Genomic DNA, 27,217 nt, shown 5'->3' on the forward strand with positions numbered 1-27,217 from the left:
TTTTTACATTCCTGTATCTCATAAGGGTATAATTCATCTTTAAATTTAACTATAACATAATGTACTAATAGAAAAATGGAAAATTTAAAACATTTTAGGATGTTCACTGAAGATTTTACCTATTCACTTGTTTATTTTTAATCTATCTATCTACTTCAGAGTTAAACATCGCTCGCATTTTCGATTTATAAATAATTACTTAAGTTCCGAAACCGTTGAAATCTTCGTATAAAATATCAATCGGATATTTGCTTGACAAAAATCTATGCAACTTTAGTCAGATATAACGTCGTTAACTTTCTAGAGCTGACAATAGTGACAATAGTTTATTAAACTCACTGAATTGTAAATCTCTTTGTCAAAAATGTCAAATAATTTAATTTTCTTATGTTATACATTTGGAAATTTTAATTTTTCTCATTAAAATGTACTCAGTATTTATTCTTTTTCCTCCAAGTTATGCCACTTCCTCGAAATTAATTAAGCGCCACGCGTTTTAATTAACCTAAATTAATTAAATCTTACAGATCCATCGTAACAGATTTTAGCATCAGATTCGGAGGGTTAAAAGACACAAAGTTAACACAAATGATTAAATTCCGCGAACAACGATCACGTTGAAATGTCGATCATCAAAACATGACGCCCTCGCTAATTGATGACCGAGACAATTTTGTGGCAGGTGCTGCGCAGTTGGCGAAATTCTAATGACATCGGAATAACAAACCGGGGCGTATATGAAAAATACATGAAGAGCGACGCGTAACAATTTGAATCGCGACAAGGGATAAAAGTACAACGGCGTTGACCGTAAGATCCTGTCTACGGCGGTGGCGATGGTTACAGAGAAAAGGGTAAATTGAAATGCGACGCCACAAATGTCGCTACACCCAACTATAACGTGTGGATGCTTCCAGCTATCCAGCTACCTAAAGTAGCTACCGTCGGCGGGCTCGTGCCAAACAATTTGCAATGCTGAAACGAAAAGTTGTCGGGCTTTAGCGCAAGCACGAGCTCTCTTCTCGTAGGCAAGAGAGAATGAGAGAGGAACGAGAGATGGTCCCGTGTACACGGAAGTCGTCACCGACGAGCTCGGGAATGAGGAGAGTAGAGACCACTGTTAAGTAGGCGAAAGGAAGCAGTGCGGTGAAAAGAACCAGACAGGTAGAGAAAGACAAAGAATGGGGACTTCCAATATGACGATTCAAATTCGTTCTGATACGACGGTTTGCTTTCCGCGCCAGTATAAGAAAAGTCAAACCTTATATTCTCCCTCGCGTATTCCATTACTCGTTTCCCCGTCCAGGCTCTTTTAACTTCTTGCGTACGCCATAACTGCACACCAGTTTTATGTTTTCGCTTTGCATAAACACGGTATTTTCAGTCTATATACGAAAAGGGTTTCTCAATCTGACGGTGAACGACGGTCCTCTCGCGTTAGTAACGACACTTGTATCATTTTAATCTTTAAATAGATAGATGACTTAAAGATACGCAAATTAGTAGGTGTAATGCTCAGAACACTCGAAAAAATTTTAATTATATCCCTGGTAAGAATGTAGGCAGTTTTCTTAAATATCCATCAAATTACTGTATTCTCTTGGAATTTCTCATGGAATTATTACACAGTTATTATATTATACTATATAGTTGTTACAATACTAGGAAATTGATAATTTGATAGTTTTATTCAGTGCAGCCTGATAAAAGAAATTGCTTTTTATTGCTTGTTATTTTCCTTTTCCAGAATAAGGTTCTAAAAAAAATTATACTCAAAGGCTAACATATGGTTAATTTGATTCAACGATAATAAATAATTTTGAACGATAAGCAGCTCTATATTAGCGTGCTACATCCTCTATGCTAAAAATAATATACTCGATGTCGCGTGACCTATCAATTTGTTTTCTTCTTTCCGTTCTCCATTCAGGTTAATGCCATAAGCGTAAGTCGCAGAGGCGTGATCAAGCGCTCTGTAACGCACGGTATGTGGCTCGTAAAACGCAACGATGAAGGTGCATGGAAAAATAGTGCAACGGACGGGCTTGCCGAGCTCACATAATAAAACGGTTGGCATTTTCTCATTTAATAACATAATTTTACCAGCCCCGTGCGACGTGTTACGGCTGCTGCCACGGTCGAGCCTTCCCATCGCAGCCAGAGCCTTTAACCAAACTCGCGATTAAATTTAAAATTTTTACAATTTGCGAATAAAAAGTGTTTCAAAGAGAAAGAGAATTCAGCCGGCGACAAAAACACACATCTGATAATTTTTTAACGCAAAATGTTTTCTCTTTTGATATATTGAATACATTATCAAAAAAATGTCATGTTTCTAAAATGAAATTCTTGGCTGCGGCAGTTTCTCCCATAGCTTTTGAAAATTAACATTTTCGAAACAATACATATCCGAAATGTGCTTGTCCGAATTATACGAAAATTATGGTTGTAATTGATCCAATGAATCCGTTATATAACATTCCCGTTTATAATTCACATATGTAATACGCGGTAATATCGAATAGTTTACGTAAACAATAGGAAAATTTAGCTACGTCCGCGCATATGTTTATGTAATACGATTACCTTGCTCGCAGCGAATATTAAATTCTTACTGAATCAAATATGAATTTCCAATTAAATATACATCTGTAAACCATGCCTTGTATTTAACCGCCATAAGTAATCGTAGGAAAAATGTTACACGCGACTATTATTTGAAAGAGATATGATCTTCGCAAATCCGGCTTATTTTGTTCTACAATGTTTACATTATTCAATGATTACACAATATCTATATTTAATATCGTAAAAAAACAATATCCCAAGAGGATTCCAATTATCGTATATATATGTAAAAGATTATAACTCCGTGTCTTAAGTAACGTAATTACACGGAGAAATATATCTGAATGAAAATGAACGAACCAATAAATTCTGATGAAATCAATTAGAATTCCAGCCATCATAATTGGACCTCTCTCATCTTGATTAGATATTATAATAGATTTAACTATAAAATTCTGATTTATTCATTTTTCATAAATTTTCATTAATACAACCAGAGACTCTTTTTTCCAGTATATGAAATGTGTACCCTGATTCGCGCCGTCTCTATATTCACTTTTCCGTTCCGTTCATTCGCAACGTCCTCCGTCGCGACGATGCGCGCCGACGCTTTTAGTTGTATCGGGTTTATATAAAGTATCATATACGCGATCGGTATCGGGGAGCGATTTTCTACGTATAACGATCGCGAGTGGAACGGCGTTAATACGTGTACTTTATCGCCGTTGATCGGTGCCACGGAAGGGCTTTAAACTGCGGAAAACTGGAACGGCATACGGACGGAGGTATACGTGACTGCCGGCGGTGCCAGTAACGCGCATACGTGTACAATTCTCTCCTCGATTAGTTTAGTCGTAGCGGGAACACGTTACTCGCGCGCGCGGCTTCTCCGCCTGTACAACCCCTTCCCGGGGTTGGTGTAACCCCTGATAGTCCGGCGCCGCGCCGCACGCGTATGCAAATTCGCTGTCGATCACAAATCATTACCGTACGATTCGAAAGTTATCCCGGTAATCGGCGATAACCCCGGGCCGTCGAACAGCGCGGAGGAAATTCATGGTACACGCGGAGCTGTATCGAATCGATACAATTAACCCTGCAAACCACAATAGGGTTGTGCGCCGTTGTATTGGCTAACACACGGCGTTATAATTGCCGCCGCCGCCGCCGCCGCCGCCGCTGCCATCGTCGTCGTCGTTGACGAAATAGTATAGTCTTATTCGCCGTATCATGCGCACGAGATTTATATCTAATTCCGTCATAAAACGCACGTATTATCCTATTCATCGCTAAAATTAACCTTTTTATCCTGTGGACGTGACGGACGTTTAACAGATTGGTTTTACGAGGATCGAGATATTTATTCGCGACACGCGCAGAGAAATGCGTATTATTTTTGCTGAGGTAAAATGAAATCCCCGTGCCCCAGTAAAAAGAAGAATCAGCAGCCTCTACATAAACATTGCCCGATCGAAGCGACTTTTGTAGCGCATTACGTATACACGAAGAACAGTTTTGCTAAGGCATCTAAAAATGTAACTATATAGATTTGAAAATGATTCCGTTAGACCATAAATAATTACGTACGACACTCGAGCTTGCTACTAAACAGCCAAAAATTTTGCAATAATGTTCATTGTATGCTTGAACGTCCTACGTAATAATTTTTTGACAGTTCACAACAAAATCACTTTCATATCTGTATGTAGCTAATTTTTAGATTCTTTAGCAAAATCATTTCCGCATAGGTATAAAGTTCAGTCACGATACAACACGTTATATTACTTCGTAGAAATTCGCCAACTTCCGGCCCAGCGAAAACATGCTAATAAGAAGGTAAGATAAAAAGACGAATGTGAAAAAAAGGAAGGTAGGCAGATGCTATGTAAGTTTCTCCGATGTGCGCAAACGACGCGGCGCTTGCTCGGATGTCGCGTCTGCACGAAAGCGTGCCAAAGACCAGCGCATCTCGTGCAGCCCAAGCTCTTTGAACATGAAACTTACTCCGGGTATCTGAGAGCTTTAATAAGGCAGACTGTACTGCGCGTAGTTCGCGACGTTACGGGCAACGCCCATCTCATCCCTATTTCCGCGATATCATCCGGCGTGAGAGAAGATGGTCTGGTCTATCCCTGCTTTTCGCTCCCGTTTGCGCGCGATTCGTCTCACGGGCCAGGTGAACTCGCATCTGATGCGAGCGAACCTCGGTGGAATTTGTCGAGAATGATTGCGTTACGAGAAGAAGCGCCACGTCGTTGCTTGCATTTAACCCTTCAGAGTTGACGCGAAAATCTGTGACACAATTTACTAACGTTGGATCTGTAAGACTCATTTAATAGATAAAAAGCAACGATTAATTTCAAAGAACTAAACTGACATAACTCGTATGAAAAAGAATGAATTCTAACTTTATTTTAATAATAATAGTTTAGGTAATTTTATTAAAAGGTAATTTTATGAAAAATTGAATCTCAGTGAAATGAATTAATTTTCACAATTAGTGCAGAATGTAATATAAGGAAAATCGAATTGTTTGACATAAAATTTCTACAATTAAGAACTAAAATAAATTTAAATATAATAACGTATTATTTATCTTAACATTATTTCATGGAGAAATTATACTGAATTATTTTTACTCATCGGAATCTTTGTTATTCAAACAATATCTGTATAATGACTCCAATAGACCCACGTCAGTGGGTTCTGAAGGGTTAAGCAAAAGTTTAAACATAAATCGTGTAAAAAAAATCCATGCTAATAAATGCGCATTTGTCGGAGATACCAGAGCAAGGTGCGATATCTCGTTTAATCGAGAAGGAAATAATTTTTTATGCGAGCGCGACGCTCGCAGCGATCCAATTACTCAAGGTGAGCGTCATTCGTGTAAAGCGACGGAACAAATTATTGTTATCGTTACCATCGTCGGGTCTAATCTACGTGTAGAATTGATCCACCCCTGAGACTCGCTCTCTCACTACTCCCACCTTCCCCCCATCGCAACTATTTATCTAAGTCCCACGTTTTCCTCACAAGCGTGTCTCATTATCGCTCGTATAGCGTGAGGAAAAGTCGCGTAATCGCTTAATGGCCGCTCGTCTAAAACTCATTAGTTTCTTTAGCCTGCATAATATATTGGATACTTAGGCAACAGGATTCAAATAATTAATGCGGAAAATGGCAATCGGCAAGCGTCTTTCGCGGAGGGGTAATGGGATTAATGTTCGCTTAACGTTCACCTAACTTTAGTCTTACAAAGTGGCTTTTGGCACGTCGCACTCTCCTAGTCAGCAACCGATTAAATAAATCAGGTGAGAATCTTTTAACCAACGGTACACTTGTGATGGATTTTCGTAAGCTATATGATAATCTGTTCGTGTTTTTTTTTTATTTCCGATGTATCTATATCCGCAAAACCACCCATTATGTACTCATGGAATAATCCGAAACGTGATATCTGAGATGTCGGTTATAAACGGCATCACAATTCGTGAAACGTAATAGCTGACATGGAGGGATAGGCGACAAGAAGAGGAGGAGAAGGCTTTAAAGATATATCGCGATTTTACACTGTCGTTGCGCCGTGAAATGCGATACGGCTTTCGGAGTTTCTGTAAATAACGGGGACGCGAGAAATCCCGTGTGCGCCATTTCTCGCGCGCGAGTCAAATCCACATCGCGACAGGCGCCCGTTATTTGACTTTTAACGAATTACCTGTTCGTCGACCAGCAATCTTGACTATTCCTAAATCATACCCGTGAAACGATGGATTGTATCCTCCCTACCTCTCATTCAATATAGTTTACACGCGCAAATTTCGTGAAGGGATTGCTATCTTTGAGTTGTTTGAGCTGTGTATTGAATAAATATTGAAATACGCCAGAAGAGAATGGTCAAGCTATATTCTCCGGAAAATGAAGTCAGAAAATAAAGTCTTTTATTATAAATCACTTTGTAAGATCTACTACCAAGTTACTGGAAATAATAAAGTTTTCAAATAATAATGGCCGTTTCCACGAATGTAGACTAACATTAGAAATACCAAAGTTTTTCACTCACTAAAAGGACTAAGCAATTATTTTGAAAATAAAATGATAAGAGAAATTAATTTTATTATAAAGGACATAATAGTTAAAAATTAATTCCGGCATAAAAAAGATATAATAATTAAAAGTCAACAATTTTCAGAATTTTATATTTTATATAAGAAATATAATTAATCTTAATCTAAATTAAAGTAATGTAAAAAATCCTATTAAACTAATCTAAAAAATAGAAACTGGATCGACAATGATCGCTTGATACTTCTAATGTTAACTTTAACCTCGGTTCAACTCACTCTTCACCTCTTTCTAAATAGAACTAGAAGAAGATGAGGAATAAGATGAACCTAGGTTAAAGTTAATTTATACTAGTGGAAACGAGCATAAGATAATGGAATCCATTCAACGTATTCTGTTCCACTTATTGCACTACCGATTTAATATGCCTATTGCTAACCTTATTGTTAAAGGCACCTTTCAAACGTAAAATGAGAGAGAGAGAGAGAGAGAGAGAGACGATCAGCGGATGCGATACTTTGCACAGTAATCCGCCATACTCACGAAAGAAACGGGATGTCGCATGTCCTCGGCCATAAGAAAAAAAACCTAACCGGACACACGCACGCCGACAACCTGCTCGGCCGAGAAACCCTGCCGGGGCATACGTGACCGCGTGGTAGCTGGACGATCCGCTGGGGGTGCGCGATAGGAATAAGCGGAAGGGGGGGAGAGGGATTATACCCAGGGGGACATATGTCGGGGACACGTAATTCGCCGACCACGCCTCAATGATCGTACGGCACGCACGCGAGCGTATGTACACGCATGCATGACGCACGTATGCACGCATATAGATCCACCCGCCCGCACGCGTGCGGCTTGAATTTGATTACACAAAGGGACCCTGTGACTTCGACTAGTGGCGGCTCAGGGTACCTTCCGTCATCCCCAAGAAGGAAAAAAAAAAGAAAGAGGGATTTCGGGAAGATACACTCCCGTACAATTATGAGATAGGATTACCAATATGCACCCATATATTTCCAAATCCAATTATTACCCTTCAATCTATCATAAAATAGGATTGATCATATTTGTTATTAGCAAAGAAATATTTTATTCTTAATAAATTTTACTCTTAAATGGAAAATTCTTAAATTTAAAATAAATACTGAGAGAACTGAGTTTGCTATAAAAAAACAAAAAAAGGATGTTAAATTTGATGATTTGGAAGGAAAATGAATCAATCAGTTATTATTCGTTAATGTAATAAATAAAACACAATATAAATTAAAATAATCGAGTATGCTAGCAAATAAAAAAAATAGGTTAGATTTTACATAAATTGCTTCTATTATTAATAATTGGTTGAAATAGCAAATTAACGTAAGTCAACAAATAAAAATAATAATTTGTTATCACTGCATCTACAAATCATTTCTTAAAGGTACTGGTGGCTTGTTAAATTAACAAAATCCTTTCTCTCAGTGAATATCAATTTTTTTTGAATATCAATTTTGTACTAAATACTATGGTATCAGCATCATATGTTAAAACATCGGGGATAAAGACTTGTTTTAATTTTAATACTATTTCATTTTTATATTATATAAGGTTGATAAGATCAAGTATGTCAAGAATATTTTTTGCCTCATTATCAGAAACAGTGAATCTGTCGACATCAATGGGATACATTTTTTCCTCCTGCTAAGCTGAACTTTTATTATCTTCTTAGCCTAGTTTAGACGACTTTAAAATCATTACCCTTTACGTGAAATGAACAGTGACGAACTGTAAATATTCACGCTGTAGAATGATTACTAAACTAGATAAACTGAAAGCGGAAGGCTACCGCTGAAATTACGATGAGTAATAAGCTGTTTTGTTGATATTATCCATTAAAAGCCGTAGATTTAACCGTAAAAGGAAACACTGCAATAGAATGCCCGCCAGGAATTGATGGGCGTTACGCTAAAGTTATTTTCAACCAAAAATTGGTATCGTAAAAAGTTAATGAGCGGCGGGCTACATTATTTGCAGCGCAGGAATAATGGCGCGCATAATTAAACGTGCAAACAGCGAACGAAACCCCGGAAAATCAATTTGGTGAAAGCACCGACTTGTAAATACCACCGATAATCTCCATGCTTTGTGTTGCTATATATAATAAGGTATATCAAAGCCACCGAAATGTATATATATATATATGTAAATAGATATATATAATATATATATATGAATATTTTAATAACAGACAATCTAAAGGCCAAACAAGAAGAAAGCGATTTGTGTCGAAACACTGATATAATTTGCAAATCATAAGCATTCACTATGTTTTAATTACTTGTTACAAAAATTAATATAGGATTCGAAACTACTTATCTCGAGTCTACCTCTACATAACAGAGAATTACAAATTGGGAAGGTATATAAAATTGGTAACTGAATTTTCACATTCCTGAATGTGGTTTACGAAAATCGATAATAGTGAAAAGAGATGAAAAACAGTAACTCGACATTTATATCATTGGTGTGTAATCCGTGAGAAATGTAATGAGTGCTAATCACTTGTATGACTGTTTATTCGATCATTTTGAAAATATACGAGTGTTATTTTTATTTCTGTTCACGTTTTTTATATATGTTATCGATAACCAAGTTTAAATTGGACATTTCTTAAAAAGAAAAACTCCGAACGTAATGGTAATTGGCTGTGGACATATTCGGAATCATAAAATTTTCATCGGCATGTTCCATCGCTAGAGAAAGTTTTCCCGATTCGGTAAACATTCAGAAAAATCCAGCGTAAAAAAGAAATTCGTACTGAATAAACGACCACAGGCTAAGTGCATCGTAAACCCCGGCTGTGTCCGTTTGCCTCTCTTATTTCCGTCACCGTTTCCGTATCCTCTCGCTTCAAAAGCAGGCAATTAAAGAGAAGAGTCGCGCGAGGGAAAGGTAGAAAACGACGAGGAATACCCTCGCGCAATATTGCGCGTAATGCTCGTAACTGTAAAAAAAACTTGGTTAGTTTTAAATAAAAAAAAAAAAAGCGCCCGGGAAAATCGCGCGACACTCTGGTAAAATAATATTGTTGTTGCTTTTAGGAAGCGTCCTCGTGCGACGATGATTAATGGCTGCCCGCGACAATGGGTAGACGTCAGCAGATACGCGTGAAACCACGGCGTTACACGTGAATGTCGGCACGTGCGCTATTGTTAGGGAAATAGACTTGAATGGTGTGTTAAACAAATTTCACTCGCGAACGAAATATCCGACAGGGATGAAAAGTTGCGCCGTACAAGATTCTATACCGACGACAAATGTGATTTATCCCACAGCGATAAGCTCGTATGTCGTAATACGGAGGATCTCGATATCACCATGTATGGGAGACTTTCAATTTGCGTGAAGAACATTTTTAAGAAAAATTTCTGTGAATTCTGCGTTCAATGCATATAAATTACACCGTTACGAAAATATAATTAACAATAGATTCGTGCAAAATATGAAAAAAAAAATGTCCCATTTTATATTAAGTTCTTTTCAGTGTGTAAGAATTAATCGACCACGTGTGTGTGTCGATCGTGAGATTAATGTAAGTTTAAGAAAAAAATATCGCATTCGGTATAAAATAATTTTTATAGAAGGCTTATCTGTTGGTTAAAAGCTTTGTAGTAATATATTGCACAGAAAGAGTGACCGTTTGAAAACTTTCACGAGTACAGAGTACGAGCGTTTATATAGCCGGTCTGTATGACGGAAAACCGTGTAATTAAAATTCGCGTCATCCTCCGCCCGCGTGGATCCTGAATTCTACTTCGTGCCAGAAGACCTATGTGTACATAAAAAGTTTGACAAAAGCAAATGGGCGCCGCTTTTGTGGCCGCATTATACCGTAATGCAATATTACTAGGACCAAACTTTTTGCAAAATGCTGCGTGCTGCACAGCTTACTGTCAACATTTTTAAACGTCAGATAAGTAGTGCCAAACAATTAAACTAATTCCGTACCCTCTGATTTTCATCGTACAAGCGGTAACTTTACTTCTTAACCTGCCACTTTGGTTGTCGCCGTAAATTATTGTTTCGATTGATATTAAGTTAGCGAAAAGTCTATTTTAGAATGAACGCGGAACGTTTAACATTTCTCGCGACGAAAGATTTGTCGATACGCGAACGCGAAACACGGAATCGCATTTCCGCGATTTTCCAGAAGGTATAAACGATCTCTCCACACTTAGAGAAAAATACATATAGACAACTATATAAGGTGACAACTGTACACATACAATCCTATAGTAGCACATTTATTAATACAATATTGATAAAATATTAACTCAATACATTCCCAATGTTTAACCAATGTATCATTAATAAATTGCTACCAGGAAAGTTATATGTCCAATTAATTTACATAATTAAATAAACTATTTTATAATTGCAATAATTATATATATTAATTCTACATAAAACTTAATTATATAATAATTGTTCTTTTTATAATTGTTACCATATGTTTTTCTCTCCGAGTGCGAGATCTCGGAGATCGATCTCTCGCCGTACGCAGAGATCGAACCGTCGAAGTCGAGGAATAACCGGGTACAGGGCAGAGAGAGCGGGAGAACGCAAAGTAAGACATAATTGCGCCATAATGGGAAACGAAGAAGTAATAAAAGAAGATGAAAGATGCCGGGCAACACACTGACCTTGAGCACGGACGATGGTGAGCAGGCCGGCGAAGAGAACGATCGGATGGCACCACATCATCTTTTTTCACCTTCCTTCCCACCTCGAGGCTACTTCCACTCGGTCGTCGTCCTCCAGCTCGTCTTCACTTTTCTCGTCTCTTGCCGCACGCGTAGGTTCGCTTTCTTCACGCAACCAAAAAAAAAACACACTACTATTACGCTCTTCTCGTCTTTTTCTTTCTCTCTCGCTATTCCAATCCACCCGATCCTCGCGCGACGTCCGGTCTTCCTTCGCGTGCCGATCACTCGATGGTATTTCCTACGAATCGCTCGCCACTTAATCGCCGTTTAACGTCACGAAAGATTCTGCGTTCAGCACTCATATCACTCTCCTCCTCACCTCCGTCTGGTTTTCGTGAGAGACTAGATCTCTTTCTCTCTCTCTCTCTCTCTCTCTCTCTCTGTCTCTCTCTTCGCGCAAAATCTAACCGCAGATCTCCACGAATCCCTTTTCACAGAAAGGAAAAGTATCTCGAATGAATCTCGTCACCCGTTCATTCACTGATGAATCCGTTCGCAGATGTTGGCGACCTGCTTCCTCGCTCGTTCTGCAAAACAAGACGAGGGCCGTTCGAGTTTCCACTAAACCAATGGTTTGTGAAAACCGAAGCAGCAGTGCGCTCGAGAATGCGCTTTATCGCAAAGTGGCCATGATCTCGAGCGTCTTTCTCTCTCGGTTGGATCTATCTTGCTTCCGCATCTCCAACAAGAACTTTGGAGGCGGCCGGATTCGCGCTCCGATTCGAACGGGATTTCTCGACGGGAGCATGGAATGTTAAAGCAGCGGAAGTGGAAGGAATCGCGACGAAGATATCGCTGAGGATAAAGGGAGCAGTGGACCAGAGTACTGGGCGAGTTCGATGAAACGAGGGAAGGAAAACTTGCATGAGGGATCAGTCGTGCGACAAACTTCTACGGGCGAGAAGCGCTCGAAAAGCTCATGGAAATGAAGAGTCAACGTAGCGATCGAGAGACGTCATTTCTCGCCTCGAAGAGAGGCTGAAGTTGCTCGCCACGGAAAAAGTGGGATATGAATACGCCTCTAATGATCAAGTGAATTCATTCTGTTATGTATCGCTGATGCCTTCCACCTTCGTCCTCGCACACTCTCGTCCTTTTACGCGTCACTCGCATGTGCATTTTATCGCGCGGCGAGCACGAAAGACGTGTACGAGTCACAAACGAAGGTAGATTTAGAAACCTTTAAGTAAGAGTCTAGTCACTCAGGTCCAATTTTTCATTCTTCGTTTAACTAGTAATAATTAGTCTTAACGTAATGATAATACAAAAATTGTTTTTTTCTAGTTTCTCTTAATGGTTTTATGATTAATTACTAAATTGATAATTTTGGTAAATTTGAATGTTAGTCACTACAAAATCATCAGTTCAGTAATTAACTATAACTAGAAAAAATAATTTTGATCTCATCATCAAGTTAATCAAAAAATGAAAAACTGGGCTTTAGTAGTCTTTTCACGAGACAAATATTACGGCGATCGCCATGTATTGCAGAGTATATAGAATAGACCATTCTCTAAAATTTTTAGAATGAATCCTCATTCTGAAGAATGAAATCTTACTCTTAATTGAAAATTGAGCTGCTCTTTTTCAAGACTGGTTCAATTTTCATTTTTAAAGTGAGATTCTACTCTAAAGAATTTAATAGAACATATATAAAGCTTACAAAGCCTACCCAGTCGACACCAACTAAAGCAATATAACATCTGTTACAATTTCACACTGAACAATGTAACTGTTACGTAACACCATGCTATGTTACATTTATATTGTTGAGTGCGAAATTATAAATGATATGTTACTTTTAGTTGCTGTCAACTGGTTCTATGTTCCACTGACTGCCAGTGCTGAAAATCTATAGTACACGTAACGTAAACTAGATTAAACTAGATAGATTTTCAGCTCTGGTAGTAAATTTTGGAATATGGCCTGAATATATCTCTCTCTACAATACAGAATCAAATATTGCGGCCATATTTGTTTCGTGTGACTAGACTCTTACTTGAGGATCTCTAAGTAGATTGTTCCTCTTGGTAAGCTTCATCGCTGTCGATGATCGATGAGAACTCGGAGCGTGCAAAAAGCGTACCAAGTGGCTATCCATCCAAGAACGCGACGCCGTGTCGTCATTACGGCAAACCGCGGGCTCGAATAACACTTTTACGAGATTTCCGCAGCTTCTCCGAGGAAGCTCAGCTCGGACGATAACTCGTTGATCGCTTCGGTACTGTCTTCGTCAAACTCCGGTGCATTCCGCTATCTTCCTCACCAACTCGCCACTTTCAACGGCACTCAACGTCCTCTGCTCCGCAGCGGAACGTAATTGAATAAAACCGCTAAGTGATTAATTGCCGGAGCCTCCGTGGCGTTCTTCTATACCGCCCCAGCCAACTTCGTACTCAAGTTTAAAAGATCTCGAGCAACTTTAAGGATCCATGAACGGAGCGGTCTTCCAGCTAGTCTAATCCCCAAACTTCTGCGCCATCGATGCTGCATCGGACATTCTTATAACGCTACACCTATCCCAAAGACGTTTCGATAGAAAAAAAATTATAAGTAGATAATAAGAAATAAATGATAATTCCATAATGCGCACAAATTGCGTGTATAAATGAATTTATTCTTGAGAAACTCTCGGGAAAACATTGTAAAGCGTTGGCTTTATATTTCAAGGGCTGAAGAAAAATATCTTGCGAAAACTGTACCCCGCTTTGGTTGATAAATTACAGTTTTGTGGTCAGACAGATCGATCGATAAAGAATTGCGATAGAACGTTTCCACGAAGCTACGTCATTTTTGTACGAATTACCAACTTCTTTTCTCCGCGAAAGAGAATTCCAACGATATTGTTATTGTTTCTACTGCATTTCGAATGTTTGTCCAATTATAAAAGTCGCATTAATACAAACGCGAAAACAGTCCATAGCCATGTAGATGTTGTTTATGAAACTGCGCGAAGACATAGGCTGCTTGTGGTAGTAGTCGTAAGAATAAAATTATGAAACAACGACTGAAAAATCAATTGTGATAGCTTTCATCTTTCTACTTTCTTCTCTTCTTCAAATTTCAACACAACGTAGACAGAGAACGTCAACACACGGAATTTTCACGAGCTCCTATTTTTTTTCACTAGAAATTTCGTTAGCAAACAACACATCTGGTAGCATCCTATGCTTGGCAAAGTCCTCCTCCTCCTCTGCTCTATTCCGGATGTTATGGTTTCTCGCGCGTTCAAACATTCAATACATCACTCCACAAGAGAATCTAACGTTTCTCTCGAATGTACGTCTCTCTCGTGGTTAACTGTGACGTAAAAGTATCGTAAGTAAAAATGAGTTTAAAAATACTTGAATAAATAGCTCGAATACAAGATGACGAATGTAACAAAATCAAAAATGAATTAAGCCTTGCAAAATATTACACAGCGAAGATGTCATTCACAATTTCGATCTCGGTTCTGTATCCTCGATACATCGGACGTGTTGTTTTTCTTCGACGGAAAGTCCGATGGAAGTCGGTTCCGCTTTAATCGTGATATATGGTTCAACTTATGCTATTAAATCGAATTTACTTATACGTCTTCTCACGTTTTAGGCCGCGGGAGAGTTTTACTAGTTTAAAACTTGCGCCGACAAACCGTGGATGGGGGATGCGTATCCGTTGGAAAGTAGGATCCAATGAATTTATCGGTTTTCACGGAAGTTAAAAGTCCTAGCCGGCCAATAAGTAATCCCATCTCTGACCTTGTGGCAAGAAATGAGATTGCATTTTCTTTTCTCTCTTTCTCATTTCTTTTCTTTTCTTTTCTTTTTTTTTTTTAGCATTTTTTTTAGCGTTAATTGACGTTTCCGCGAGAACCCTGGTTATATGTCAGTTCTTCTGAATGTCCATTCTTTCCTACCGCCTAGTTTCATGATTTTTAAGCGCCTCTAATCATCGATTCACCAATTCTTTTCGCGTTTTATTCTTTTGCGCTACGTTTAAAATGCAAATAGTCCGGCACTCCGTTGCCCCGGGGCAATATTCGTCGAACGAGGAAGGAGGTACCGTTGCTAATGATAACATTTCGTTATAGCGCCTTCTCTCCTCTCTAATGCCTCAGTCCCAGAAGGTCTCGCGACACGCCAGCTCCAATTTGTTGGCGAAAGAGTCGGGGTGCTTGGCGAGGAAAATCGTTAACTACCCGTTTCACGGCTAGAAGCTGGAGTCACCGCGACAAATCAAATTTGTTAATAGGGCAAACTCTCCAATGGGGTGCCTGCGAGGGAATCAACGCGTGACAGATACGCGAGATATGTATCCCGAGAATGAGGGTTACCAGGAATGTCGCCGTCGCGTTAACTGAAAATGCTCGTTAAAACATGCTCATCAGCCACCACCAGGGATTCGCTAATTCAGGGATTACGATTAATTAATTATATATCAGAAGGAGAACGCGAGGCTGACGAGAATAACGTAGCGAAGATTTTATAGTATGCGCTTTTTATCGTGGATCCAGTTGTTTTGAAATACAAATTTTTGTCAACTTTCACTCATTTTTAAATTCGAACTTTACGAATTACACACAGTAGAACACCAAAGCCTAGACGACAAGCACGCAGCCTGGAACTGTTTGTGAAACGCCGTGTACGGTGTTTGAAAACACGAGCTGGATTAATTAAACGAATATTAAACACGCCGCACCCGCGTAATTATCGCGGAGAGATCGCTTTAAACGGGGGCGAGAAGTGAAATTAATAAAGGTCGAAATTTCACGATTAGGCCAGTGGTACATTCGAATGATCCGTTACAACATTTAATATTCAATTTTGCATCAATTTTTGTTGAATTGCCTGATTATAACATTAGAAACAACAGATTTAACTCCTCATTCTTCAATTAGCAGAAGGAATTTTCCTCTGAAACGAGGACGAGAAATAAAATAAATAAAACAAAAATCGGAATTCCACGATTAGGTTAATGATCCATAAAACACGTAACTTTCAATTCTTGCGATTAATTTTTATTGCAACACTAAAAGGTAGTCGATTCAAGTCCTAGCTCTTCAATTCGTGTCTGGAAGGAATTCTCCTCTAAAACGGGGACAAGAAGAAAATTAATAAAGATAAAAGTCGGAATATCACGATCAGGTCAGTAGTGCATTCAAATGATTGTTAATACGTAACTTTCTTGCACTGATTTTCCGATGAACGAGAATCGACTAGTCGTACCATTAAAAGGTAGTCAATTCAAATCCTCACTTTTCAATTCGCGCCTTGAGGGAATTCTCTTCTATGAGGAAAGTCTCTTTAGCGATTCGAAGGGCTACATTGCCCTGCGTCGTGAAGAAAATTGGGAGATCTCATCGATATCGAACAGTACCGACTCTACTGCTCGTTTGATCTCGTGAGGATCCATTCATAGGTCTATATACATGCTTCATCTATCATTCAGCCAGTTGTACCGTATTTACTTAGCAAAAACACCTGTCGGCACCTCCCGTCGCTCTTCCACCGTCGGTGGAAGCGACATCGACACTGATCGTTTCGCCGATGAAAACGATGAAAATCCTAGCTGGGACAGCCGGGATGCGGATTCCCAATCACCGTACGGCCAGCCGATAAAAAGCCGCGGAACTCGTTAAGCCACCACCATCGCCGCGCGACTGTTCCTATCCGATACGCGGTGGATCGACGTCGAATAAGAATCGAAAAAGAGAGGTCGAGAGGTTGAGAGAGAGAGAGAGAGAGAGAGAAAAGAGAAGAGAGGAAGAGAGATGCGATCTCGGAATCTCCAGCTGGAAAATCCTGGCGATGCACCGGGAATCACGTCACACACCGTGACTATCGACCTTCCGTGATTTACAGTAGCGCTGGGTAAAAGGAAGGACCCGACCGATGGAGAAAAGTCGGAACACGGACTTTTCATCGACGAGGGGAAAAGAGGAAAAGAATGGAACGACGTGCTCCGACGAGAGAAAGACGTTCCGAGAGCCCGGGACTCCCCGCTGTGGCGGGCGGTCCCGCTTCAAAATTCGAACAACGACCACCTTCCAAATCCTGGAGCTATTAACGGTGCGGTTTCCCGAGATGGCTGTCCGTGGGGATGATGCGAGAGAGAAGCAACGGGTATGAAAAAAAAAAAAATTCTTTTCGCGCGCGCGTTTTTTACAATTTCGTCGGCAAACAATTCCGCACGGATGGATTGATCGATCATTCGCTCGCTCGCCCGCTCGCTCGCTTGCGGGATACACGCGAGAACCGAGGAACCGTGTATGTTATAACACCGCGCGCGCGTTATATACACGACACGAACGAGACACGCGTACGCTCGCCACGATCGCGGGCTCGGCACTGGCGCGCGGTGGCGCCCGGACTTTTAGTTCGTGGCGCTACCGAGCAGCGTCGCGACGCCCGCCGGCATCTCTCTCTCCCCCCACTCTCTCTTCCTCTCTCTCTGCCTAGGGAGCGGCGACGTCCACCCGGCGACGCAACACCGGGGGCACCCACTGGATATCCCAATGCCCCCCGGTCGACGATGCTTGCGATAGGTACCCCCGGCGCACGTACTGTCAATCAAAAGAACGCGAGATAACATCCGCGGATAAAGGCTGTCAGTCCGCTTTATCTGTACTTTAGATAATGAAATCCCTAACTTCATTTTCCACAGAGCGAAAATGCGCAATTATTCTCAATGTCGTCGATTGGGATATACATGTATATTCTTTTTTTGCATATATTGTGCTGTTTCACAATTACTTCTTCTGAATTCTGTATGTAAAAAAGCCACGGGGAAAGAGTGATTTTGTTGAAGTGTAAACATTTAAAAGTTACCTAGATACAGATCTAAAAATAATTATGGTAAGCTGATTATTTATAATGAAATAATTATTACGTAGATATATTTTACAAATTGTTTAATTATAAAGAATAAATTTTATTTGTAAGTTGAATCTTATTTTAAATATATAAATGTACTCTTTTAATTGTGGATCTCAAAATTACCACTATAATTGTTGGAATTTTACATGTAATTTTTTGTAGTGTATAGCGTATTTATTTTTTATTAATTATAACATGTATTTGTCTGAAAATAGTTGTATTTCTATTTTATTACGCTTATTACCTAAATGTAAAATATTTTCAAAGTATAAAAATTTTATTTAATTTAACGATAACAAGTTAAGAGTATTACTACAACTCTCTATTATCCAAATAAAGAACTAAATATATATATATATATAGAGAGAGAGAGAGAGAGAGAGACACCTAGATAATAATAATAATATACTTCGTATACAAGTTTTTTTTTATTAAAATGGAAACATTAAAAGAAACATCGTTGGGATTATGAATGTGATAAATCAGATTTTCGGTTTTTTTTTTGTTTTACTCCTCGTTATTTTCAATTTGTCGTATAAATTTTGACATATAACTTGCCGAGAGTTCAACTCCATTTTTCGTTTATATTAAGACAGACCGCTAAGCGTTGCTGAAACGTTTCACGTACGTGAACACGGTGTTATGTAAAAGGAACAGAGAAAGAAAAGAAAATTATAATCTGCTTGAAATGCCACCGCTCCACCACCCGAATATATACGCTACACGAGATCCATTTAAATTACGCAAAGCAAGAGATCCCCTAATCTCGGTGTCCAAGGCTAGTCCTGCTCCTGGTCTCCTAATTAGTCTAATCGCTCTATAAAACAACACATAGATGTACGGCTGTACATAGAAATGAGAGAGTTCCAGAAATACTTGGAATTTCGCATGAAAAGTAGGCGACGAGCATCCAACAAATTATGATTAAGTTGACACAGTCTCGTCGTGAGAATGACGAAGAATGAAAAATAGTGTATTATTATTCTTATCGTCGATAGTACATATTTTAACAATCTTCTCTTTTTAAATATATATATATATATATAAAAGGACGTAAAAAAGAGAGGAGAATTACCGTTAAAAATCAAAAGAAAAGGGTACTGTTTCGCATAACGATCGCCACGCACTTTATACTAATTGCGTTGGTAAAGTAAAGAGGAGCTTATAGGATTTCTCATTTCTATCACTGGTTTATAGTTTCCACTGAGAGTAGAGGAGCGGTAAGCAGCTCTTTTCTCGGTGCACGGCTCTTACCACGCTAAGATGGAGCCTTTCAAGAACGTCTTGTCGAACGTCTCAGCGACCATGGTAGTAACTGACAAGAGGAGGAAGGAGACGAAGAAGTGGGAAAGAAAACAGCGATAAGAGGGGGAAACCGGAAGGAGAACCGCGAGAGCGAAAACGAAGCGCGTACGCGCGTACACGTCAATGTCGGTAACATTACGATCGGAGGTATTTCCGCACAATTGGCCGTGATAACGCTCGCAGCGGTAACTTAGTTGTCGTCGCTATCTAACGATTCCTGACGAGATATCGACGTGAAAGATAGAGAAGATCGTGTTCAGAAATCTTACCGCCCTCGCTCCACCGGGCTGCGCTCATCGAGCCGGATGTAAAATCTTACTTGGATGTTTTAGGGAAACTCACTGCTCATTAATTAGAGTAATTAAGAGCAACGTACAGAATACTGCATATTTTTTCCATATTATGCGATGCACCAACTCGAACCACCGATCAGACAATCGTTGCGTTCCACTTGGCGTTTGCAACGCTCATGAAATATTTTATCTTTGTTGTTTATTAGATAGAGGGATGTAAGTCACTTTTTTAAACCTATCGAGATCATTGGTAGTGCAAGCTAATGAAATATGTTGAAAAGAACCTTTCTCGAAATCATAATTAAGTGACTCATATCATTATGGTTAAATAAGGCGAAATAATACTCGAGAACGTTGTAAGTATTAAATACGGAATACACCCAGTGAGACAACTAATTAAAATTTATCTTCTAAATGAAAGATGAATAGAAAAATTTCCGTCAGAAAAAGTAGTAATACCTTATAAAGGTTTTTTATCAAGAAAAATTATAAAAAAAAATATATATCAGGAAATGTTAAAAAATAAAATGATCTTTCTTGTGATAGATACATGTGATAAAATAGTAAGAACTTTATATGTAGAATTAATATGTACATAGTCGAACAAACTATTTTATGATTATTGTAATTATACTTATAGTACGTACATTAGTTTATTCAACTATAATGCGTCAACTCTACATATAAGACTCGCATATTTGTTACCTTTATAGTTACTATCCCTATGTACTTTTTTTCTCTGAATGTGTAACTCGTGTGAGAATAATATAAAGTTACACATAGTGGCGCAAATTATACATTGCATCTTCAGCCGAAGATTGTAAAGTGACAAGCGATTGAGCACACGAATTTCAACAAGACTTATAGTAACGTTATATGCCTGCGAATTAAATTCCGCAGAAAATTTCGAAAAGGGAAACTGCAAATGTCCCATAGCCCTCGTGAGAGCTTCGCTTTACATGACACTCTTCGTATCAAGCCGTTCCTTTCGCCAGATCGCATTGGATGGAGGCGAAAGTTGCCGTCTTCGCGAAAAGATCATAATGGTAAAACGAGCGAAAGTAATGTCGGAACAAAGCTGTAATGACTCGAGAGCAAGCCGCGTAACTGCAACGGCAAACTGCACCCGGGCGGCATTGTAACAATTCAAGCGCGTGTTCCAACGGTGCGCTTTTAACGATAAGTTTATTTAGCTCGACCTCTCCTGGAAATAACGGAACAGATAGATGAATTATTTCTCATCGCGAAAACAAGTCAGAGATAATATTTATACGGATTCTTCACTCTTCGAATCGAAAGCTTAAAAATCGAATTGAATGTCACGACGAATTTAATCGTATCGACAGCGTGATTTAACAAGTTCCTACGTTTTCTTCTCGATTGTCGAAAGGAATGTGCATCGTTTCACGCGCGTATGCGCGTATATATATATATATATAATTTGTGATAATCTGCTGTAAATATTAATGACGAAATAATTAATCACGCCTGAGTGACGAAACTGTCGCAAAAAGTCGAGGTCAAGTAAACAAGCGGCGATATTCGTAATATTCTTGATAATTACACTGTTACATAAAATGCATAGATTTTGTTGAAATATCTAAAAATTTGAACAGATTTGAAAATAATTTCGTCGAACCATCAAAATAATTACGTAGGACGCTGGCTGCTAGAATGTCGAAACTTTTTGCTCATCATGCTGTGTAGAGATTCTTACATAAATATTTTGTCGATGGTGTCCAATATAGTTATTTTCAGATCTGTACCTGATTAAATTTGTTAATACTTGGGCAAAATCGTTCTTTCTGTGCGATTAATCGATAAAAGTAGAAATCTACCTATAAATGGCATTGCAAGGCACGAAATGAGGGGCGATCGTTTCATCACCGAAGGTGTGTCTAAAGACTAGGATAACTCGTACCGACGTGTGCGGGCGTGTACGCGCGCACATACATGAAGAATGAAGAATGGAAAGCCCCTATCGGACGTCAGAATTCTGAAGCAGCCAATTCCGATCTTGTCAGACAACTTAAAGCGGAATGTGCTAGTTTTCGTGTAACGTGAACTCTTGCAAGCGTCGGAATTAGTTGCGTTGAGCATTACATATGGTATCGTATCATCGATCATAGAATGTATATAAATGATTCGAGTCAAGGCGAATTACGAACGGATTGGTTGATATTTTACAGAATTGGCCGCTCCGTTGTGACATATTATTAATTAACCATTATTCGGCAAATTTCCAGGATAAAGCGAAAACGTCCGATTAAATGTTTTCGGGGATACGAGGGTAATATGCGAACTCTGTGGAATGCGAGCTGCGAGAGGAGGAAGGGGTAGTTGCTGATACGCGAGAAGCGAGAAGAGGGAGGAAAAGGGGATAAACGCATCGAGAGCGCACGCAAGCTCCAGCTGCACGCAATAAACGTGCATTAAGCCACGCACATGTGGTCCGAAACCATCGGGATTATGGCGAGAGCTAATTAACCCCCACAAGCTCAATCTCTCTCTCTCTCTCTCTCTCTCTCTCTCTCTCTCTCTCTCTCTCTCTTTCACTTCCCTTTTCTCTTCCTTTCTCTTACGTTCTCTCGTTTATGTTATACCACTTTTGAATTAGATACTATTTTAACAAGCTGACTAAATTGATGACGAAACGAACTTTGCTGCTCATCGGTTCCAACTTCATCATTCAATTAATAAAAAGTAAATAGACCTAACCTTTAAGAATCACGTAAAAGAAAGGAACGATGAAAAATAACGTTAATTAATGTTATCAGTAGCGAAAGAATCGTAACAGAACGATTAATAACTAAACAACGAAATTTTTTGACTTCGGGCTGCACGCCACGCGAAAGTTGAAATATCTGAAGAGCGCAAGCACTTTTTGTTCGATCCAGCTCAATGCGTGCACGATAATCGGTCGTGGTGCAGTGGCCGACTAAACGAATTGCTATCTGGCAGCCAATTGGAATCTCGATGCATCGAGTCGCCGGGCTGCATTGTTGCAGCGTAACCATCGTCGTGGATACTCTCCCTCTCTTGCTCTCTTTCTCTCTCTCTCTCTCTCCCTCTCCCTCTGTACGTCGCCCAACGGCAACCACGATTCGGGCAGCAGGCGCGAGTAAACGCGAAGCACGGGCTGTTTGCCCTGGCGTGGCGCTCGATTAATTTCTCGGGCAAAGCCTGCGGGCTCGAAGGACATTGGCACCGATTGTTTTCGGCTTTGTCGTAGCCCAGCGCTGAGTAAACGTCCGGCAGAAACTCTAGTCCGTTTCCTAATTAAACCAGCCCTGTGAGACAATCACGTCGGGGGAAAACCGGAATAACGGAGAGCGCGCAGGATCGCAATGATCGTGTTCGCCGTTTACCACTTCGACGTATTTGCCTAAACGATAATGTGTGTTTTGCTTAAAGCGAAAATGTCGTGCACTCGACGGTGCAATTTAACTTTACGATTGGAGCGATAATTCGTGTTAAAGGCGACAAAAGTAGTCGGATTTCCTCTGTGCTCCATAAAAGCGAAGTATTGCAGCGAACGAGATACACATCTCGCAGTCGTTTCACCTTATTTTTGTCATCCTTCAAAACGTTCTGGCAGTAGAGATACTCAAGTAAAATTGATCATACATTATAGGATTAAAGGAGCAACGATCATTCAATCCTGTGAATTAAAATAATAAGATTTTGTTATTTTTCACTTCCGTATTAAATGAAAATCAGTTCCATTTCAGTAATTAGTTTCAAAGTAAACAACATCCATGTTAACGTATACATTTAGTGAATAATAAACTAAATTCGAATCAAATTTAATACATTTCTTGAATTACTTAAATTGATTAATTCGATCATATTAATTAAATTAATCACATATTGCGAATAGGAACAGTATAAATGATTAAATAACAAATGATTGAACCTAATATTTAAAAAAAGTTAGTTTAGAATCTAATTACTAAAAAAAGTAATGATTTGAAATAATGATATCGATAGAATATCAAAGATTAATTAGCACAGAAAGTCTTTAATTTAATAAGAAATGATTTAAAGAATAACTCGAATTGTTTGTGGGCATAATGAATTTATTAGCGTTTTTTAATCATATTCTTTCAGGATCTGTTTAAAATATTAATTCTATCTTATGCATCTATCTCTCATTCTATTTTAAACACCGTCTTGAGTATGATGAACCAATCAAAAGTTGTTTAAACAATGTTCAATTTTCTTATTTGAGTATCTCTATTTTCCACCCAAGAGACTCGCATGCTTCTTTTCTCGGTTATAAATTCTTACATAAAGGATGACAGAATTTTCGAAGGCGATGGAAACTTTTGATTTGATTAGCGATCGAAATCTCGCAGATACGTCTTCGTTCTTTGTCATCGTCGCCGCTTGAAACGTCGCTAGACTAGATGGACGGCGAATTTTTCGATCGTACCGATATCCGGCGCGAGAATTTCATCTACCGAGCGCGCTCTTGTCTGTTTGCTCTTTTTCAACGATCCCGTGGAAACAGGGGCCGTCGGAACGAACGAACGAACGAACGACGGCGTGATGAAAGACGAGAAAACGATGAAAAGTGGACAGTGACGAGGATTCCTTTCAGCCGATTCGATACCTACACACCAACCTACCCGTCCACGCGCGTGAAAGAACCAAAATCGTCACGTTTCGTTTCTCGCTCCCTTTTCTTCCCCTCCACCATCCCGCTCTCTTTCTCATCATCATCTTCTTCTTCTCTCCATCCTACGAATCTCTTTTTGTTACTTCATCCGGATGTACAAGGCAAAGACATTCGCCGCTGTCGTGGTCGACCCTTCCGACGAGACGGGACGCGGAACGTTGGACAACGATATAATAGACCGCCCTACGTCCAATCGACAACAAGGGTGATCGCGCCCTTTGACGAACCCGGCTGTCAACAGGAATACGCATTAGATCCGCCATACATAGGTTCCAATGCGCTTGGTGCTGCCGTTTCCCCAGTCGACCGCGATTCCTATTCTCTGCAACCGCGCAGCACCACGTGCGCCAAACTCGTCGTGTAATATGCATTAAAATGGAATCTAATACTGTTCGAGCGCGTGTGGCATGGCACGCGGGCAATATCGTGCATTTTCTAGCATTTTAACGCGATCGAGAGGAACCGTACATGGAATACTCGATTTGGTACGTATATGCGTAATCGAAAGGGACCCAGAAACCCTGCAACAGCGAGAACAATGGCTGCGTTTAGCAGGAAAAGCAGCTTTAAGTGTAACTAGGTACACTTAAGAACTGAAAATAAAAATATATATACAGTAGAATTGAACATTAAAATATATTAGCGTTTTTTAATGAAAGAATGTTATTTATTTCACATGAGCATTAAAAAATACATTAATGAAAGTACTTCCCATCACTTGTAAAACGCTACGAATTAATTCCAACACCTAATAGTATTTTCTTTCTAACCGTTAGAAAGAATATATGTTGACATAGGTTATACATACAACAATGTATGTCGCTAAATTCTTCGTTTAAAGCCTCTTTCACTAACTTCGATTGACGCTAATCAATGATTAACTCAATCATCACGATTGCCAACGTGAGAACTGAACAAAGTTTGTCAAAAGAGGAAAAGAGAAAGAAGTTTTAATTCATTAATTATTGGCACTTTTGCGTTAATCATTGATTAATTTAATCAAAAGTTAGTGGAGGAGGATCTTACAAGTCATTTTTGAGCAAAAAAATGTTTTTTTTTACGACAAGACGATAATGTCTTTAATATGGTTCATTCTTCCCCTTAGTTTTTCATTGGATCTAAATACATAAATCATGTTGAAGAATCTTAGAACAGCTGCACAAATACTTAAGCTGCTTTTTTTCTGCTGAACGTAGTCAATAAAAAGTCAGTCAAAGCACTGGACAATCGCGAAGGAACGACAATCGCGTGTCGAAGGGGATTAACACAGGTCCAACCCCGCAATTGTTTTTTTACACGCGACTGCGGTACAACAATGGGGGCATTCTTAACCCATAAATGCGCTCGTTACGACACACTCGACATGCCATTGGCGAACAAAAATATCCATAATTTTTTCCATTGAGCATCGAGCGACCCGTCCATTCTCGGTTCTTATCGCGGCGTATCGTTTGCCGTATAAGGGGATTGTCGTTATTCCATTTGCCCTTGTTTTTATTGTACGAGCACATCCTGTCCGGCGACGGCAGTGGGAACGACCGTACAAAATCATTCGTAATCCGGCATACATGCGCGCGCATATCTCGCTTAAGAATATATCTCTATTCAATACTCACTTCAATGCAATGCCCATTAGCGATAATAACATCCGTCGAACACGACGTCGCTTACAAAACTTAATAAAGTCGAACGTTGTTCGAATATTCTCGGTATCCAGTAAAATAACGTCGCGAAGCGCTGACAAGACTAACGGAGAACGATGGGATAACGTCGACCAAGGATATCCGAAATCGAAACTTTTCCGAGAAAGTAGTAAAACTAAAGTCTACGAATTTAGAAGAATTGAGGGAGGAGAAAGACCACGATAATGCAATTGCAAACGAACGTTCTGCAATGTTTTCCGAAGCGACGAAGACTCATTAGAGAGTTAACCATTGATTATCCACATCAACAGTGGTATCGCTAGAGGTCTGATGACGAGGCGCGACCATAGGCAGGGGGAAATTGTTGAAATATCTGATTATTTACTCGCATTATACGCGTGCACGCGTAGTCCAACGCGCCTGTTCGTGTTTACTGTCCAGCTCAATATTTAACGATAGGGCTTGCCCCAAACGACATTCATTAAAACCGAAGGTTTGCAGCCGGTTATCCGCTTTTCCAATTGTTGCACGCATAATGGCATTTGTACATATATAGTCATGTAGTTTTATACACATATATTTTACGATTATACGGTGTATAAAGATGCCACGAGTTAATTAAAAGTGGGCTGTGTTTTTTCAATTCGGAATTAAAAATTTCATATTAGACATGAAGGAGCTTATAAGTTTGCAAATATCAATAGTTTGCAACAAATAATGATAATTCGTTTATATGATTTGATATAAAGTTTATAACCGAAGAGAAATGCAAAATGAGAATGTCTACTATGTGATCGTGCGAAATACGGAACTAATGCGAAACGGTTATTGAAATAGAGGGATTTGATGATGAACCAATGATGAATTTGATGATCGGCGATCAGAGAGTCTATACGATCTATATGCGATATATTTTACATCCAAACAAATTAAATTAACTGTGATATTAGTTATTAACAAATTATATCTATAATTATATAAAAAAAAACGCAAATATTTAAAGAGATTTATTACCAATATAAAATACACTGGAAAAAGCGGGTGATAAATTTGTTTT

General features: G+C 39.3%; 1 protein-coding gene across 8 annotated transcripts in view; it reads right to left on the minus strand.

Annotated features, from left to right (window-relative positions):
- The window catches only part of LOC105150813 (synaptogenesis protein syg-1), a 444,748-nt gene that overhangs the window by 312,376 nt on the left and 105,155 nt on the right, over positions 1 to 27,217 (minus strand). For 5 of the 8 annotated variants that reach the window (XM_087408701.1, XM_087408703.1, XM_087408700.1 and 2 more), the window contains one exon: positions 11,319 to 11,908. The exons of 2 other annotated variants lie outside the window; for them this stretch is intronic. In XM_087408701.1, coding sequence (XP_087264827.1) covers positions 11,319 to 11,379 — 61 coding nt within the window. In that variant the 5' untranslated portion in view covers positions 11,380 to 11,908. Of the gene's footprint in view, positions 1 to 11,318; positions 11,909 to 17,406; positions 25,277 to 27,217 lie in introns of those variants that run through there. One more of the 8 variants, XM_087408702.1, reaches the window with a different exon arrangement.

Source organism: Acromyrmex echinatior, chromosome 8, assembly GCF_024713525.1.
Source record: "Acromyrmex echinatior isolate Ae372 chromosome 8, ASM2471352v2, whole genome shotgun sequence".
In the NCBI taxonomy this organism is placed as follows: Eukaryota; Metazoa; Arthropoda; class Insecta; order Hymenoptera; family Formicidae; genus Acromyrmex; species Acromyrmex echinatior.